Raw genomic sequence first — 19,703 nt, 5'->3', positions numbered from 1 at the left:
GGCGGAGAGTAATCATACTTATTATGCTGGTTAAAGCTTCTTAATCAACAATTAATATAGCGTAATGCAGATCACAAAGAGCATCTATATAGAAACAATTTTTCACATTAAATTATTCTCTATCTACCGGCCTCTTTGATCTTTGTAATATTATTATGAAATTGATTTTTCCACAGAACTTTTGTAATAAGCGTTATAAACTCATTAAGATTTTCGTTTTAGATTTTGTTTTATTAGTTTATTAGATAGCTATAGAATTTGTCATAATCTTTTACTTTAAGATTTTTATCTAAAACATTTCATAGTTTTAATACTCACTGATAAAATTCTTAAGGGATTTTAAAATCATCACAAATGAGTTTTCATTCTGGTTTAAGTTGGTAAAATAACAATATGTACTAGTCGTGGAAAAGTTAAGAAAAAATTTTTCACTTTATATTTGTTTCAATTTGATTTAACAGCAAGATATTTGTAAATTGATGTGAAGTTTGACTGATAAACTTATACTCGTTTTATAATTGATAGATCTTGTAAAAACATTAAACTGGTTTACTTTTGAGTTCCTTCTGGTACCCCTGTCTAGGTAACTGTCTTTGCACTTCTGTACCTATTTATCATGGAAACATAAAATGTTTTGACTGCTTTAAAATTGGTGTAATCTACAAATGTTTTTGCCAGTGATATGCTCTAATAAAGAATACAGTACTCTTCTGTGTCTGTACTATTTCCACATGAGACGGAACAAATTCGGTTGGTATTTAAAAAAAAAAGGAACTGGCTTTTACTATCAATCAGTTTGCCTTTGGCCATTTAATAAAAAATTTTCTTCTTCAATAATTAGTGACAAAACTATTTCTTCGCTCAGATGATAAAATTAAGATTTTCAACATGCAAGTTTAAGTGAGCATGTTAAAATCATAATTTTACCATAGAGAGTAAAGAAGTAGTTTAAATCAAGAATAGTATGAAAGAGAATTGGTTTCTCCCATGTTATCTGTTAAAACTTGAAAAATTTGATATGGGATGAAACCTATTGCAGAAACTGCTTAGTGGTGAAAAAGTCATGTGAATGGGAAAAGAAAATTTATCCACTGGAGAAAGTCTATCCAACTGTTAATGTTTGGAACAACCGGGGCCAAGTTTTTAGTTCTAATTTAGTTTGCCTTTCACTTCTCTGGTTAATTATACATTTTTAAATTTTTGTTCTGATTAAGGAGGTAGATGTAGGGTAAGGGACACAACTCTTACAAATCATTGGAATGTTTGTATTCAGTATTTTACATCAATTTCGTGCAAGCATCAAAGTAACTTGGACTGATTTCATTCTGTTTCAAATGAGAGCTTGGTAGGCTTTGGTGAAATTGAGTATGATACAAGCATTTCACTGATTTGAAAAGTAATGTCCCTTACCCTAGGTCTTCCTCTATAAGTTCCTAGATCACTATTTGTGTGGTCTATTTACTTAGTTTGGTGTTTGTTCCTTGAAATTGTCTGCTGTTTACATGTAAATCATGGTATTTAATTTGATTTCTTTCTCACACAGCTGCATTATATTGAAATCTGTCAAGAAAAATTGGTCCTTTTTCATACTACCATTTCTTATATACCTTATTCAGCAAAATTCCATGTGTTCGTTATGAGAAAATGTCAACCTTGAGACCATACACCCAACTTGATGAAAATTAGACATTCAAAAAAATATCTTGGTGTACGATACTTGAATATTACAATTTTTTAAAGATAAGATGCAGACTGTGCACTTTAGTGAATGAGAGACCTTCCTTTCAATTTGTGAATGAACTAGGTTTGTGAAACATATTTTCGTCATGGATAATCTCTCATTTCAAATCTTAAGCCTCTTCCTCAGATACTAAATTACAATATAATTGAATTTCTTAGTGTTCCATTACATAATGTGAATATGTAAGTCTTCATATCACAATTTATGATGTGTGAAATTTTCATCGCATTTAAGTATTATTCAGATCAGATTTACCTTTTAAAGTTATTACAGATTTACCATTGCTTTCTTTTGCCCAATTTAAGCTTTAAAGCAATTTTAATTGTGTTGTAAAATGGAAATTAATGTTTTCATTCTGTGACAGTTTTACATAAGTTGGTATATAACATGATACAGTTTGTAAAAATGTTCTCAAAGTATCTGACTTTATGAACATCAGGAGAAATTTATCAATCAAGGAAATTCATAGCATTGGGCAAACAATGAGCAAAGTATATACCCCTCTCTTTATAAATTTTTTTCGATCTTACACCCCCTTCCCCCTCCCTTAAAAAAATTCCTGGGTCCTCTCTGAAGTTTATGTGAGTTATCATTCAAAAATACAGGGTAAAATAGATATGACAGAAGTGCTATGCAATATTATTAATGAATTTGCCATTATACAGTGGAACCTGCCTGAATTGTACTCTAAATAAATCAAAAATCTGTCTTAACCAGACAAGCGGTCACTTCTTGTGTCAATTTAAGTGTATGTTGCACTTGAATTAACAGACCATTTGTCTAAACTTCTACAATCCAATAGTGGTTCTGTTTAGACAGGTTTCACTCTATATGATTCCATACCAGAATTTACTGACCATAGTCTCAGGTTAGTGTGCTTGTCTCTTGTGTGTGGGTTGTGGGTTCGATCCCTAGCCAAGTAACACCAAAGACTTTAAAACTGGTAGTCACTGCATGGGATATTTAAAGGGATAGAAAGATGACTGGTTTGCTCTGAGTCAGAATAATGTGTCTGAGTTGGGTGACATGCCTACCTGCTAGCTGTTGCTTCTGTGAGCATGCACAATAAAAATCCACCTCAGTTTGTTGGAGTAATACAAAGCAGGGTCTGTTTGATTGGTAATTGTTTTCATTCTGAAAAATACCTGCCCAAGGATGTTTTGCCCTAATCAATCAATAGTATGGTGTATGTTTTAGTTTATAGCTTTTTTGCCTGCATCTTAAAAGTATTAGTATTTTTTGAATACTTGATTTTAAGCACTACATTAGTGCAGTAAACAAGATTCCTACCTGCAGTGATTTGATATGGTAAACATTGAGCTGTTGACTTAAGTTTGCACCTAATGTTTCATTGCAAATTCACTATTTGGTTATTGCCAATTCTATTTACTTGTTGACAAATTACACTAAAGTGTTTTGTATATACGGATATTCTCAGGCATAGCAGGGTTTTCTCTCAGTTTTTGCTGGAACCAGCTAAAGACAACTATGAACAGGTCAAAACTTAATAATGTTGCATACAGTTGTAAGGAAAAAAAACTCAGTTTGAACAGGCCAAAAGTGTGCTTGAACCATGCAATTTTGCCTTCTGTTGCTTCTTAGGGAAAACCCTATATATTACTGTGAAAGTACAGTTTTCGTGGTTAAGTGGAAAAACATAAATTTGTACATTTTTGAATTCATTGTTTCGACAATTTCATCTTACAATTGAATGGAAATTTCCTTTTTGTTTTGGAACCAAATTTTGGTTTACAAGATGATTTAAACCATGAAAATTGACACTCCATGAATACTTTCACTGTAGTTGAATCAGATTTTTGCAATTCAACCCTATGACAAAAGGTACATGTAACAAAATTACCAAAATGATAAACAAATTCTGCAATAATCTTAAGCAAAATCCATATAACAATGGCAATATTAAGGCAAAACTGGAAAGTTGAAAACAGTTGCAGTGGCCCTCAATTGATACAGACCATTGGTGGATTTGGGGGGGGGTTCAAGGCCAGAACCCCCCTTTCTTGGAACTGTTTGGTTAATTTCATTAAAATTATGGGCAAGAATGAGCAAATAGTAAACTGGAATCCCTTTCATAACTGCTGGCATTTCTAATTAAAATGATGGGATAAACCAAGTTTTTAAGCTTGTTTTGGTAGCATGCTGCCGATTGTAGGATTTACAATGTAACTTATGTCTTGCAATGTCAAGTTAATACTCAATATCTTTGTGTTAGCCATGGGGGAAATAATATCTCTCTGTCTTGTAAAAGTAGAGGACTTCATAAACTCTTTTTGGTAAAAAGTATGTAAATTCTTAAGAAGACACCTAAGATGTAAATGTACCTGTATCATGTGTAATTCAACTGACAATATGGTAGATATATAGGAATGTCAATTAATTTGAAGTAAAAAAAGGCCTAAATAAATGACACTCATTCTTTATCCATACTTTGTTGGCCTTGGAAAGGATTATTAGCATGAAATCCTATTGCGGTCTTCACTAACCCAATTTGGTTTTACTACATTTGTACTAAAGTATGAATAAGTGAAAAGTTTATCTTCACTTAGCTTTTAACAAATACATTTTTTTATAGTTTATATCTTTTTAAAGTGTTATTGATAAAAAAATTATATATTTTTTTAGGAATATTTTTTATAGCTTTTTCTGAAGGTCAGAGTAGGTTAAAATAGTCAAAATAAGCATGCCAATCAGAATGGGGAGGGGGTGTTTAAAGTGATGGTACCAGAAGTAGCCAAAATTGTTCCATTTTTCAAAAAAGCAACTCGGACTCCACTAAAAACTGGGAGCATGGATGAGGTGCACCGGTAGGGTAAGCATCCACTGCTTTTCTAGAAACACCAGCCAAGTTGCTTATTAAAAGTCCAGTCCACAGTTGACGAAAGAAGAAATGAGGATTTCTCCTTCCAGACCCTTTCCACATTCCACTTAAGAAAAATCTGCAGACTACATAAAATTGTTTTTTTCAAAATTTCTGTAAAGTTGTTGAAGTTCTGACTGGAATACTGTAACATCTGTCTCCAAACATCAGCTTATTTATCAGTCTGTCTGTGTTACCTCCTTGTCACCACTCTAGGAATCAAAGTTCTGTTATTAATTTTTATCAAAATTAATATGTTCTAAGTCTTTATGATCAAACTTAGCACTTTATTAAACCGTATACAAGTATTTTAATGATCTTTAGTTCAGACAAAAACTGATGAGCAGTATACATGTATTAATTTGTGGATCACATTTAGTCTCAGCAACCATAAAGATTTTCAAGGTCATTGGTTTAACCTTAGATTCAAATATTTTACATCAATTAAGGATAATGTGATCTGTGCTGTCCCTGGTACAACTTACTACCAACATATTCACACATTTGCCAATAACTCGTGTCAATTGAATTCTGTATAATGGGTTATTTTCGAAGGTTCTGATTTTTGCATATTTAAGCAGTCTGACTGAAAACACCAAAACAAATTTCAGGTAATTTTAGCTCTGAGCTTAAGTACTTAGTGCAATACTGAGGGTATGCCATAGTTAGAATCAACACAATTTTGTGCATACTTTTTTGCTTCAAAATCGCCAATTTTTATATGTGACAAAATAGTATACAATACTGTACTCATCTTTCATAATTCAAATTTTGTGGTAGAGTTAAACTTTTGTTGATCTGAAAAACCACAGGGTGCTCTCATTGACAAGCCCAGGGCATCAGACCCTCACTGAACAAACCTGAAATCATACGATTTACAATACTATTTATGAATGGTGTAGGTTACTGATGGTTCTAACCACCCAGTTGACAATAATACCTTTATTTATATGGTGTTAGTCTGTGGTTGTCTTGATAAGTCAACCGTGAAGGAAAGGTACATACTATATTTATGTATATGATTGTGATTTCAATTTTAAATTAATCTTGGTCATGGGAAGAATCTTGGTTTGGAGGGTTTCTTGTGGTCAGCTGATTTTAAATGGGGGCGATAAGATCTTTAATTTGTCACAGAATTTGTTATTATTTTAATGAGATTCCATAAATAATTATATGGCTTCCTGAATATTGAGTTTGAGAAAAATAGATAAAACTTTTGACAATGATCTATGGTTTTGATATGTCTGCTATTTGCTTTGAAAATAGCCTATAACAATTTGGACTTTAAATGGTCTAGATATGCATTATAGTATAATATCAGATACTTATGCCTTTATAGTTGAATAAGTTGTTTGGGTGCATTTGATACATTCAGTTGAACTCTGAACAAACTGGAATATTGTCGAAACCAATCATCTCTTTAAGAAGTATACCTAGGGTAAGGGACACAACTCTTACAAATCTTTGGAATGTATGTATTCAGCATTTTACATCAATCTCTTTTAAGCATCAAAGTGACTTGGACTTATTTCGTTCTGTTTCAAATAAAAGCTTGATAGGCTTTGATGATGGAATATGATACAAACATATCATTGATTTCAAGAGTTATGTCCCTTACCCTGGGTCTACCTCCTTAAAATCCCCTGAAGTTAGAAGTGGTGAATTTTACACCCTTGTTACCCAAATAACTTTATAATCTAGTCAGAATCTACAGTCCAAAAAAGTTCGGTTTAGACAGGTTTCACTGTCTAGATATATAAAGGGGTTCAGTTCAGATAGGTTTAAGTGTATATTCAGGTTTCATGAATTTGCAAAGCCTTGTATATTTGATTTGCATGCTAGCTGGTCTGTAACTGCCAATTAAATTTTTTGGCTAAATGGTAACTTAAAACTATGAAAAATTGTACAGCAACACTTGCCTTAATCCAAGCCCTACAATTAAAGGATTTGTTCCGTTAATGCATGTTTTCAATTTGTGCAGGTTCAAAATGTATTGAACTTGGCATGGATTGGCCGTAAGATGTCTGGTTTACACAGGTTTCTGGTTTTTCAAGTGTTTGGTTAAGTCAGGTTTCACTGTACTCCAAGAAAAGAAGTACTTTTATTCTTTTTGCTGTGGTCGTTGATAGCTTAAGTAGCTGTCTTTGTAAGAATTATGCAAAATCTGAAAAATGTGATACACCCCAAAAAGGCTACATATTTTTATTTTTGTAATTAAGTTGTTTTATGGGTCTATATAATGAAATGAGTAATTATTCATTCATATCTGCCTGCTCTTAGGAGATAATCAACATTGAAAATGAACTAGATTCTATTGTATTTTAGTGTCATTTACAGAGTTATCTCCCTTAATTTTGAAATCTACAGTGCATTCTATATAATTTTTATCTCCTAAGAACACAGGTTAAATGAAAAGCCACATGTTAATTTCTGTTTACTAAAGCATTTTAAACAAAATATCAAAAATAAAAATATGTAGGCTTTCCAACCATGTATCACATTTTGCATGATTCTTAGCTGGAGTGCGACTTAAATTGTCTTTTATAACAATTGACACTCTAGGACTGATTGGTCCATAGTGACATAGTCACATGAAAGAAACTGATGAGAAAATGTGACTCAGAATGTTTTTCTTTTTATTTTAATTTAAAATTTGTCATTGCTTAAACCTGCATGATTGTTTTCTTTCATGCTTATATGTGAGTTTTATATGATAGAATAGCAAGACTTATAATTAATGTGCTAAATTTTTTAATAAAAATTTATAAAAATGTTAAATTTATGATGTCTATGAAAACAGCAGGATAAGAGTTTACTTTAATCATAAAAAGGAAGATTTCAGCATTAACACAGTGGAAATCATATCTGCTAAATTAGATTATTGCACAAAACAGTGCCTGTATATTTTTGCTTTCACAGAGCTTGCAATTTTCGAAAATTTACACACACCTTTTGTTGATGTATCAATAGAAATGATTGAATAAGACTGTGATTTATAGATAAATGAAATCTTTCACAGTTCCCCCATGATAATAAGACTGTTGTACTAGGCCCATTGATATGTAATGAGGCATATAATGAATGAAATGGACTGTACATTTATTGCAGTTTGATAGTAATTTATGGGCCGTTTAACATACATCTTGCTAATTTATGATGGGATAAGTAGGAATGCTTGTAGTGCTTACTGCTTGAAGTACATACTACAGGTGGACACTTCGCAATGTCTGCATGGGTCTCTCCTTCTAAGAGTCGACAGATTCAATTCCGTATTTTATCATACTTCAAAATATATTTCTTGTACATGATATTTGTAATTACTTGCTTATGAAATGGAGAAAACATGTATTTTAATTATCTTATTTTGATGACTTTTTCTTTAATATACTTAAGAATTGGCAATAATAAAAAAATTTTGTCTATTGAAAAATAACATAAACTTTTCATGTGCATATTGTCTATTGCACGAAGTGCAATAAACAAAATATGCACATGGAAAATTTATGTTATTTTTCAATAGACAAAATTTTTTTATAGCCAATTCTTATAAATTAATTTTAAAATATATTTTTATCTTAAAACATGAGAAAGTAGCTCTGAATTTAACTGAATAGGGGCGTGTCAATATTTTTTTATCCATTGAGGTATAACAAAATTTTTTTAACCAATCAGAATACAGTATTTATCTCAAATTAATTTATATTTTGTTGAAGCTAAGTTTTGTTGATTTTGTGTACCTTAAACACAGGCATACTGTCTAAGCAATTTGTTGTTAAAATTAGTTTAAATATGTATTAACGCATATTTAACAGTTTTAAGCTGAATGTCAACTGTAAGCCTCATGAGTGTCACTTTTCTTCATTTTTATTGTTTATTAAGTAATTTTAAAATTTGCAACTGAAGGACAAAGGCAAATTGACTTTTGACCTACAGCTATTCTTCATCTATATAATAAGGTCAGCAAAATGATCGGAAATGATGTTGTCAATAATCTCACTAATTGAGTGTCCTATATCTTAGATGTCTAGTATATCTGGACCACCCTTACAAGAAGTACTTGACAGTATATGACCATAGATTAGCTGAACTATGTATCAATATAAGTGGGAAAGAAATTTAAGTTGACATGTACTCTCAGCCCAATCATTCCCTCAGGTATTCAGGCCATAATATATATCTAAAATATTCAATTATTTTCTTCATCTGTTAAAGGTATTGCAAGTCACATTAGCATCATTTGCATATTCTCTTGGTAAAACTTAAGTTTAAATAATGCAATTGTTAAAGAGGTTAGAAAGAATGACTCAAATATAGCACAAATGTATTTTATTAGGCCTTACTTTATTGGGGTAATAGAATACTTATCCCTTTAAAGGAAGATTTAAGTCTTAGGACAAGGTGACCTATTGAAATATGAGATTTAAAGGTCCAAATTTGTTTATGAATGGAAAATTGTTCACTGCACCTGTCACAAACTTATACATTTGTCAAATTGTTCACTGAACCTGTCTTAAAATTGTGTGCAAACTATATACCTGTCCCAAATTTATTTACAAATGTCAAATTGTTTGATGCACTTGTCCAAGACATGTTTACAGATGGGTAATTGTTAACTGTACCTGCCCTAAGCATATGTGCAAAATTGTACCTGTCCAAAATTCATTTTCAATTGTAAATTGTTCACTTTACCTGTCCTAAATTTATTCATAAATGTAAATTGTTCACAGTACCTGTCCTAAATTTATTTACAAATGTGATTGTTCACAGTACCTGTCCTAAATTTATTTACAGATGTGAATTTTGTTCACAATAGCTGTCCTAAATTTATTTCCAAAAGTGAATTTTTTCACTTTACCTGTCCTAAATTAGTTTACAAATGTTAATTGTAAATTGTTCACTTAACCTATCCTTACTTTATTTACAAATGTAAAGTCTATGATGAGATGGATGAAGGACCTCTGTCCCTCTCTGAAGTGAGCACCTGTTGTGCTTGCGATAACAAGTTCATGGTCTTAAATGATTGTAAAATGCTACAAGTTTGCTTTGGATGTATGATTTCAGCAGTCATTTTGAGCAAGGATTTTTACGGGTATTGTATATTTAACTCCTTGTTTTAAGATAGTGTACTTGTTTTAAATAGAAATAAACGTTCTATAATGGGAGATAACTCAATTTGGCTAACCAAACTTTTCATCAAGACAAAACCAGGCAATAAAAAAGTCTGTGTCATTGGCTATAAAGATCAGATCACATCCCATATATAACTTGATTGATCATGACTCACAAGAATAGTACTGTCTCCAGGATTTTCAGAAGTTGTGTATAGATTTGCGGTTAGTCTCGTCACCCTCCCTGGAGGTACAGACCAATCCGTCAATTATTAGGTCTTATTCAACATGAATAATCTTAAATTAAAATTCATTAATAATATTGAATAAAGAGATTATTGTTGTGTAAAGAGATCTGAAGATAACCACAATATGCACCCACTGTCCCTTACCAAACAATAGTTATGTTAATCCATTATGTCAATATTTATATGCAGATAGTACTGACCATTGAATTAAACTAGATTTCCATTGATATGGTATGTTTTGAAATTAAATAGTGTGTCATACCATCTTAGTCATTGATACACTTGCATTCAAGGCCAAGTAATGTTAATTTTTTGATTTTGTACATGCTTACCATGAGATCATTACACAGAATACTGGTTAGTTTACTTCTATTATGTGCTGGTATGTTTATATTTTTGCTTTAGGTTTTGTTAGATTGGAAATTGGATTATGAAGTCTCAATTCATTATTATTATTTTAAATGATGAAATGGGAAAAGGGCTGTTTTAGTTGCCTTGCTGTATAAGTAGATGATCGAAAGTTATGAAGTGTTTTGTACCTAGTCATGCCTTTTAGTTGGTCTGTGGTTAATTTACTGACTGACCCCTATTCCATATTGCTAAGTAGCTTAGTTGTTAACTGTACTTTATTGAAGTTTTCTTGTAGGTATAAACAAAATAGTCTTGTTTTAAAGTTCACAACAGAAAGTGTTTATAATTGGTTAGGGAGTAAGTACTAAATAACAGAAGTTTTGTACTCACTGTCAAAATGTTATGTTTGAGATAACATGAAGAAATCAGCTTTTTTAGAAGTTTTTATTTAGAATCTCCATGTGTTTTGTCTTGAGTATGGAGAAAATGGAGCTTTGTAGGTTCTGGATTATAGCAAACACAGTGACTCAACTGCAATTAGCAATAGCAATTAAATTTGTGCAGAACATATGACAAAATGCAGATTTGCTCAATCAGCGGTTTATTTTTCTTACTAAATACTGTTGCAAACTCCTTTACAAAAATACTTTGGCACTTAGAGACAAGACAGATATTGTTGAAAGACTATAGCTCTTCTCATTAATGGGATATTAAATGCCAAGTTCATATCTTGGAAGTCAATAAGTCACCTGAGGACATGGCTTGGCCAGAGATTGGATGTTTCTGTCATACTATGCCAATTCTATGTTATCCTTCATTGCTGTATTGATGGTCTTGGCTTCAGTTAGTTGGTGATACCATCTGATTTAATACTTTATCTGACTATTGCTCCTGTCTGTCTGAAATTTACATTATTTACTTGTTTATTGTTCCATTAGGTGGACTTGATGGCTATTTTTGATAAAATAAACTAAATTTTTATTCTGTCATGAAATTTATGTTTTCAGCATATCTACTTCATGCATGAAACATTTTTTTCTTGATTTATTTAAGAAAACAGGTGCCTGTTATATTCTTCATTGACCAGTTCAGTTGTTTAGACTGTATTTTATATCATCCAATATAATATTGATAAATTATAGAATTTTACTGCATGCTAACAGTTACTTATCCCATGATGACTTTGATGATAATATGATTTTGATAAATGAGATTAAGGAACTTTTAGGCCACATGCAAACTCTTGGATGCATTGATGAGAATTCTAAAAATATTACTCGAATTTTGTAATGAAATATTGTACTGTAATTTCAATATTAAATATGATGGTACTTTTTACAATATCAGAGAAAGTCTGGCTCAAGTGTCAGTCCCTGTAAGAATCAGGCAGTAGGTGAAACATGGTATGAAAAAAAAAACATCATTTTGATAGTTTAATTTGACTATTTGCACCATAAAAATCAAAGAAATCAGACAAGATTTTCCATATCATGCTGGACCATTGAGTTACAATTTCATTGAAATGCACTGAAAGCAAACATTTCAAGGGCAGATAACTCTGTCAAAAACCTCATTTTTCTAAGATTCTATTGAAAAATATCTGAACAAAGCCAGTGATGCAGAGATCAAATCAGTCTTTTCAAATAGAGATAGTATCCTTGAGTGATATTACATTGTCAGATTGGTGGGTTTTGAGATGCATGTTTCTGATTTTTCTCATTTTGCCTGATTCTTACAAATACTTACACTTATATACTATGGTACTGCACATAATTGCAATCAAATCCCAGATGCTGTGTTAGCTAACAGCATATTTATTGTAAATAGTTGAAAGTGTTATTTCTAGTTTCTGCCCATGTTCGAGTGGTTTTTAGAGAGACTTTATTCCATACATGTCAGTCTATTCACATTTTCTCGATGAGGTCATTTCTTCATCAAATTTTCTCCGTAAGTTTCTTATTAGATGTATTAATTTCTAATCTTTATTTTGATTTTAAGATGATTTCTATACAAATTACTTTGTCCTAAAAACAATATCAGCTGTTAAACCATTACATTCTAGTGGATATCTTTTGATCTTCTGTAGGGGAGGAAAAACTCTCTTGATCCGTCTGTAGTTGAAGTAGTAGCATGTTAGTGGCTTTACATATTTACTAACTGGTTTGGAGCAGCCTGAAATCCACTTTAAACTTGAATTGTTTAGTTCTACGATCTAGTTTGGAAGGACACTTTTTGATAGCCATTGTCTACATTTGACTATCTAATATACCCAAAGAAACTTTACATGTTAAGTGTTATATTGACTGGTATTTTATCTTTTAGCAAATTCCAAGACTGTTAAAAATTGAATAAATCATGGGTTGAGTTTCATGCTATATCCTAGTAGTGTTCAAGAAATTCCTTACTCATTAAGCAGCAATCACTGAATCAAATTTTAAACTTAGTCTGTGGACTATAGAAAAAAGTATTATGATAAGTTAGGATGATGTGTTTTTCTGTGGCTGCTACTCCATGAAGAAAGTACATATATATATAATTCCAGCTGAAATTCCTGGTATTGTACATAGCACAGAATTCACTTCAAGAATAGGAATTATCTACCAATTTATGCTGGCCTGACAAGTCTCATGGAATCTGTGTCAGACTCATGCATTTAAAAAGCCGATTTTGCTGCATTTTTCATTAGATCTTTCAAAATTTTGTGAAATCTTGCACATTACCTCTCCGCTTAAAAGCTTGGCAATCTATTTAATGGATTGTCTTTATAAAATGAAGGAGGTGATTCACACTTGTCAAACACTCACCAAATTCAGTTTTATTTCTTGTTCAGAAGCCATTATAGATCACATTAGCAGTCCTAGTTTTTCATTTGGGGGTTGTGTTTTTGAAATAAAACTTATATAGCTTGTACATGAAATTAGCACATTGCAAGAGTTATGGTTCTTGATTTGGTTTGATTTGGTTGATTTTAGTGGGAGGTTAAAGTGTAGTTTTTCTCAAAAGTACAGATCTAAATACAGAAAAGACTATTGTCACATAAAAATATAGCATATGTTGACCATGGGTTTTTCTACACCATGAATCACTTTGCTGTAGCCACTGTCTGAATTTTTTAAGGACTGGTACTTAAGCACTGCTGGTCAAGTATAAGTGTCTATACATAGTAGTTTACTGAATTATTATTCCTCTACTGGTGCACCTGGTCCATCCTCCCAATTTTTAGAGGAGTCCGGATTGCTCATTTACTTTTGTTGCTTTGTATGTATTATATTGGTTATTTTTATGTCCTTTGTTGTGTATGTCAGTTTTCCATGTCTTGTCTTTGTCCCTGTATTACATTCTTTTGATTTCCTCTTGAATCTTAGTTCCCTAGATTACTCTTAGTTCAGTCTTATATTAAACTTTGAGCAATATAGCTACGTTTCCAAGTATTTATTCCATTATTTTTGAAATTGACAGCGAGTGCCAAGTTGTTGATGGATGCATGATATTTCTATTCCATATTATAAGCATTACATAATAGAAGTCTGTTTGTCTGTAGTTTTATTGTTTATATATACATACATTTGGTATTTTGGGACCTGAAACAATAGTTGTGTAATATTTGTAAACAATATGCAATTGGTATTATACCAGCAATGAAAAAAAATAGTTGGTTTATTATTAAAATACTATTAAAGAGGAATCGTCATCACGATAAAGTGAGAAATGAAGCTTTGTTAGTCATGAGTTTCCAACAATGTTAAAGAGGGCCATTTGAGTCTAATGGGGTAATAAAGCATATTTTGCATTTATTTATTTATTTTTATATATTGATATACCTTTGGTATTTTACCAGCAGTGAAAAAAAGTCACTTGAATACAAAGATTCTATTGCAGAGAGTGATTTAGCGTATTATGCTCTTGTTTTTATCCTGTTCATTTCACTTATATGGATTTGGCTGTTCTGTTTACTGTTATACCCCCTCCGAGACACTGAAAGCTGTGGTATATAGCTTTGTTTTGTTTTATTACATTCTGTACATTTTCCATGTTATTTCCACGACTTCAGCTATGATACTCTCAATTCCAACTATGGTATATATAGATGAAACCTTTTGAGATATGTTTTCTCAAGCTGTGCCCGTAAAGAAGATCTATTGTCTTGTAAGCAACCTATTCCCTGTTCATATAACAGAGAACATGAAATCTTGTCAGGGGTAATATCCTCGACAAAAAATATAATTACACCAGCACTAAAATTAGATAGAAATCTAAACAATTTTGTTGATGCATTATAATAATTGACAGCTATTTGTCTGTTATTACATGATGTATTTTGCATGCAATTTACATGGTCATTTTCTGTAGAGACAATTGCTGACACTCTATGATGAATGTTTTTTTTTTGTTTATTTATAATATCATGGATGTTTTTTTGTGTCCAAATTTATAAAACCTGGTTAAACTCACCATTTCTATCAGAAATGCCTGTACAGTGCAAGTTTCCAACTTTAAAGTATTTGCCTCTATGTTGCCATTTGTTGTATGGACTTTTTATTTTTTACTATTAGTTTTGCCTAGTTGATCAGTTTGGTATTTTTGTTATTTTCCTTTTTCAGGAATGTTTGCTTCCAAATTTTAAAAAATGACAGTCATTCAAAATTCACTTAGTCTTTTTGCTTCAATATATAATTGATTTATCCCTTACTCCCCTGCCTACCCTCCCCCCCCAACAACACACACACAATCCCAAATAGTTTAAAACTAACAGAATGCTACATTCTAAAAACGATTGGAAACTATCTTAATGTAGCACACGTTTCTGTTATACAAAACATATTATTTTGGTTATGACAAACATTCCATCAAATTATTAGAAAGGTGAAGTTATCAAACTCAAACTGACTGTAAATTATAACCTGTGATTGTCATTATCAGTTTTTTCTCAAGATGTTTTATTTTACAGGGGCCACTGGCAGTACAGAACATAGCAGTGGTTCAGACCACAGGACTGGACATGGCAGCTCAAGCGGCAGTCACAGTGGGTCTGTGTCAGGTAGGGCTTACATTAGATTTTATATACAGGTGTAGAAAATAAATACTGTGTAGTGGATCAATCTGGTAGTGGATGTAATCCAGAGATTATGAATGGAAACAAATCTTTTATTTTCTGACCAAATGACAAAATGAAATGTTAATACAACAACAATATTGGGATTCCTTAAGTAGGTGACAAGCCCATAATTGGGTTTCCTGTGAAAGAAAATCCTTCCAAACAGACAGTTCTGTTGAGGCAAGGGACATAAGCCATGCTTTTTTAACAAACAGACTGAAATTAATGCATTTATGTTTAGATAATTTTAGTTTTTCTATTAGAAGTAACCTTAATAAATGAGCTTATTGCTGCATCTTTTATGTTGTTAGATAGGATATAGAATGTAGTTAGTTGCACACCATCACACCTTACCCGAGCTTCCCATTATGCAGTATATAATATAGTATTTACAATGCATCTTAGCTGCACTTAAATTATTACCTGCTTCTACATAATATTACGGCTGATTTAATGTTATGCTTGTATGGCAGTCTTGAAGGTTCAGGTATTTTAACACATTGTCAATTTTATTGCTTCTATCATATTATTTTGTTAAAGGAATGCATCTTATTGTCATGTTTAATTACTGTTTTGCTCTTTTTTTCAATTTTTTGCTAAATATTTGGTTTATTGCATAATTCATGGCTTTTTAAGCTTACTGTGATCTGTCTCTTCCCTGTCTCTGCTTCATTTTACAAATTTGTTGTACTCATAACAGACAAAATGATTTTGAGTCATAAATACTAGCACAACAAGTACATGTAAATATTTTGGTTTATAACTTTGAAAGACTTTTCTTTAAAGATTGTTGTCTCATCAAAAATGGGTTTACAAACTTGAAGTGTTGTTAAGTTTACCATACTTGAGGTACTCATAAACACTTCAGGTTAAAGGTTAAGTAAGCTGTTTGAAAGGTCACAGAATTAGGTTATGCAATTAAAGTGATAAATCTTTAAGGTGTTAGTTCTTAATACTATTATTTTGAATTATCTGGTTTTTAATATTTGAAAATGTTTTGTTTCAAGATTAAATCTGAAAAATTGAAAATAAAAGATTAAATGTAAAGTTATGTAATAGGTATAGTTGTAGAACAGTTTACCATTAATTTACTGTGCTTTTTGATATCTTTAGTTTTACCATTGCCAGTTTGTTTGAACCTCCCCATTTTTCAATCCTAGCTTCCTCCTTCCTTTCCAAATTTTCTCTGTTGTAGCCAGCGGAAATCTAGGTGTCAAAAGGCGCAGTATCAAATCAATATACTTGTGGTTTCAATGTTCTGCAAAAAAGTTGTTCCAAAAAATTTCATGTGTGCATTGGTTTTTGAAATGATAACAGATTTCATCATGGGTATAAGATTAAGCTATTTAGGACTTTTTCTTTAATAGGCCTCATAAGATAATTTTCATGGTTCTCATTCCTAGTCTTTTACACCCCTTTGGATAACTGCCAGCCATGTTTATATATATCCAATTTAAAAAAAAATGACATGATTGAGCTTTTTTTAAAATCTACATATTAACCGTATTTTGTGATATAGCTCATACAATGTTGATGTTCAGGGAATAGAGATATTCCTCCCTTGATTAAATAGTAGTCACCTGACAAAATTCTTAATGTAGTTGTCATGACAATTGATAGATATTGATATAATGTTTATATTTCTTTTGCAATTGTCCACTCATCTACCTAAGGTTTATCTTTTAATCACAAGAAGATCAACTTTACCACCTTAAGATTATTGTTGTATGTGCTATAAAATATTTTTTTTATCAATGTTGTAGGCAAAAATGACTCTTTCAGGTGTTAAGAATTACTGTAAAATATGAAATGATTGTATACATTTATTTTTGCTATTAAATGATTTTTTTTGCTCAATGCAATTCTAATTTTTGTGAAATTAAATAGGTGCGAAAGACTTGAGTCATTAGGATCTGGGTTGAACCAATGATGTAATATTAATTTAGGAATGATGATGCAAATTTTATTTTGACAGATTTTAGTGGAACTACCCAATTTAAAAAAAAATTATCAGTCTACTTTTTCAGTAGATTGTAAAAAGTTGACAATGAAGTCTGAAAATTTGCTGTGACATGGTCTAAAACATGTTATTTCATCATCAGAAATATCCCCTGCTTTAGAAATTTGTTGCTGTTATGTAGACCCATTCTAAACTATATATTTTTTACCTGACCTTTTTTTGCATGATGAAAACATCTCAATAATTTCTTTATTTTCAAAAATCACTTATTTGAATAAAAATATACATACATCTTCCCATCCAAATAAGAAAGATGAGAATCGGAAAATTACATTTTATAAAGCCTGTAATAAAAAAAATTAATTTCATGCCAATCAGAAGCTAATAGATTTTGTAAAAATTTATACAGCTGTAACTAACATATAAGCTATATTTGGAACTATGTAGACATGAATACACAGTATATAATGAAATATTTGCTAACTTTTTTTTGTGTTGTCTTGCACTGGGAGTGGTTATCTATTCTACGTCTTCTTTGTTTAGCTCGATGTCGCCAAAACAAAGACAGGGGTCCATGTACTAAATATAAAGTTAATTGGTACTATAATTACAATGACAAACGATGTCAGCGGTTTTGGTACGGTGGTTGTCAGGGCAACACCAACCGATTCGAAACCGAGGAGGAATGTAAAGCTGCTTGTTCCTCTGACGTAGGTTTGTATTGGTCAAAAGTGTGGTGCTTAACATCAAAGGCAATGTGGGCAATGTGGGCAAATATTCATTAAAGGGCATAACATTTGCATTGACATGCCAATCAAGATTTAACAGTATGAAAATATTGTTTTGCAAATTTCCATTACCATTTGGAGAAAAAACAAGGCAAAACTATTAAAGGGATATTTTTTTGTGTTTCTGAAAATCATGAGTTTATTGTCTCAGATATTTGTTTTAACCCATCACCTTGTCACTTCACTCAATTTGAGACCATGAACTATGTAACACTTCAAATTTCAATTTTATTGTTATGTATTTCCACACTGAACACTATTGCACAGGTTTTGTTCAGCACTGCAATACAAAGGAACATCATGAAACTAATCAACTTTTTATAAAAAGGCAGAATATCAACATTACATAGACAATAATGGTATCTGAGATAGAAACAATGTATGAGAACCAAATTCTTATATAAGAATGCACAAAATGCATGATTTGGAAACTTTCCTCTTCTTTTTAAATAAGGACACAAGCATGTCACTTGATATCACTTGTAAAAGGAACAAAAATGATTTGCTTCTCTTTAATTCTAAAATCTACCATCTTCTCTGGAGAATGGCATGATTTCTTTGGAATGGGGATGTCACACAATGACAAGGGTCTTTGCTTTTAAGAAAACACAAATGATTTTAGTGGCTAAAACAATTGACCTAATGGGGCATTACACCAACAGTGGTAAACTATTGTCTTGTGCTAAAGTTTACCATTTTTGGAGTAATATCCAAATGGTTTTGTTGTTTATATTCCCTGAACTGATCCGTGCTACTATTTGAAGGATTGATGACTGGTGATTGAATGATCGCTGACAGTTTCAAAACCAATTAACATTGACTGATCTGATCAATGTTTTGTTATGTAAAATGACAGATGATGGGTTCATGTAAATTTCAGAATTTTGGTTGGAACAAATAAAATAAAATGGCACATTAAATTTACTTAGAGCTTAAATTAATGAATTAACAGGGCCTAATCTAGAGGGAGAAATGGGCAAACACTTCTCCTTGTTTCTGCTCACTTCTCCCATTTGTCTTTGAGAGGGAGAAGTTTTTGTAATAAATTACATAGACATAATATTGTTAGTTTTCAAACAGAATTTATAAAACTTCTCCATGTCATCAATATCTAGTTTAGGGCCTGAATTAACATTTATATTTCATTAAAAAAATAGTGAATTAATTGATGTCTGAATTTATAATAATATATTATTATATAATTTAGTAAATGTGTGTAAAAATGGAAAACTGAAACAAACGGATCACTGGTCACATGATGTAATAAGGAAGCAATTACCGGTTTAATTGATTGGTTTGACTGATGGATAACTGATTGGAAACGGATCGGTGATCAATGAACGATCACAATTAAAGTTGCATGGATTGGTTCAGATACTGTAACAACTGGGGGTCTAAATGTCCTTATCCTTCATCCATATGGCAAAAACCTTACCACATCCATCTCCAACCTTAAACAATCCAGCATGCTTGTTGTCCTCCAAATTTTCCAATAATACTGCAAGAACATGTATTTAAAAATCAGTCAGATTTA

At 31.5% G+C, this 19,703-nt stretch overlaps 1 protein-coding gene across 9 annotated transcripts in view; it reads left to right on the top strand.

Moving 5' to 3' along the window:
- The window catches only part of LOC148625688 (papilin-like), a 129,654-nt gene that overhangs the window by 66,245 nt on the left and 43,706 nt on the right, over positions 1–19,703 (top strand). For 8 of the 9 annotated variants that reach the window (XM_088569373.1, XM_088569369.1, XM_088569370.1 and 5 more), the window contains 2 exons: positions 15,275–15,364; positions 17,925–18,095. In XM_088569373.1, the coding sequence (XP_088425499.1) occupies positions 15,275–15,364; positions 17,925–18,095 (261 nt within the window). The remainder of the gene's footprint in view (positions 1–15,274; positions 15,365–17,924; positions 18,096–19,703) is intronic. The other variant, XM_088569374.1, reaches the window with a different exon arrangement.

The sequence above is a fragment of the Perna viridis genome, chromosome 2 (assembly GCF_037379345.1).
Source record: "Perna viridis isolate PV_CMFRI_1.1 ecotype Kerala chromosome 2, ASM3737934v1, whole genome shotgun sequence".
NCBI classification, from domain to species: domain Eukaryota; kingdom Metazoa; phylum Mollusca; class Bivalvia; order Mytilida; family Mytilidae; genus Perna; species Perna viridis.
Note: the sequence above shows the minus strand (reverse complement) of the source record. Positions and strands in the feature narration are given on the sequence as shown.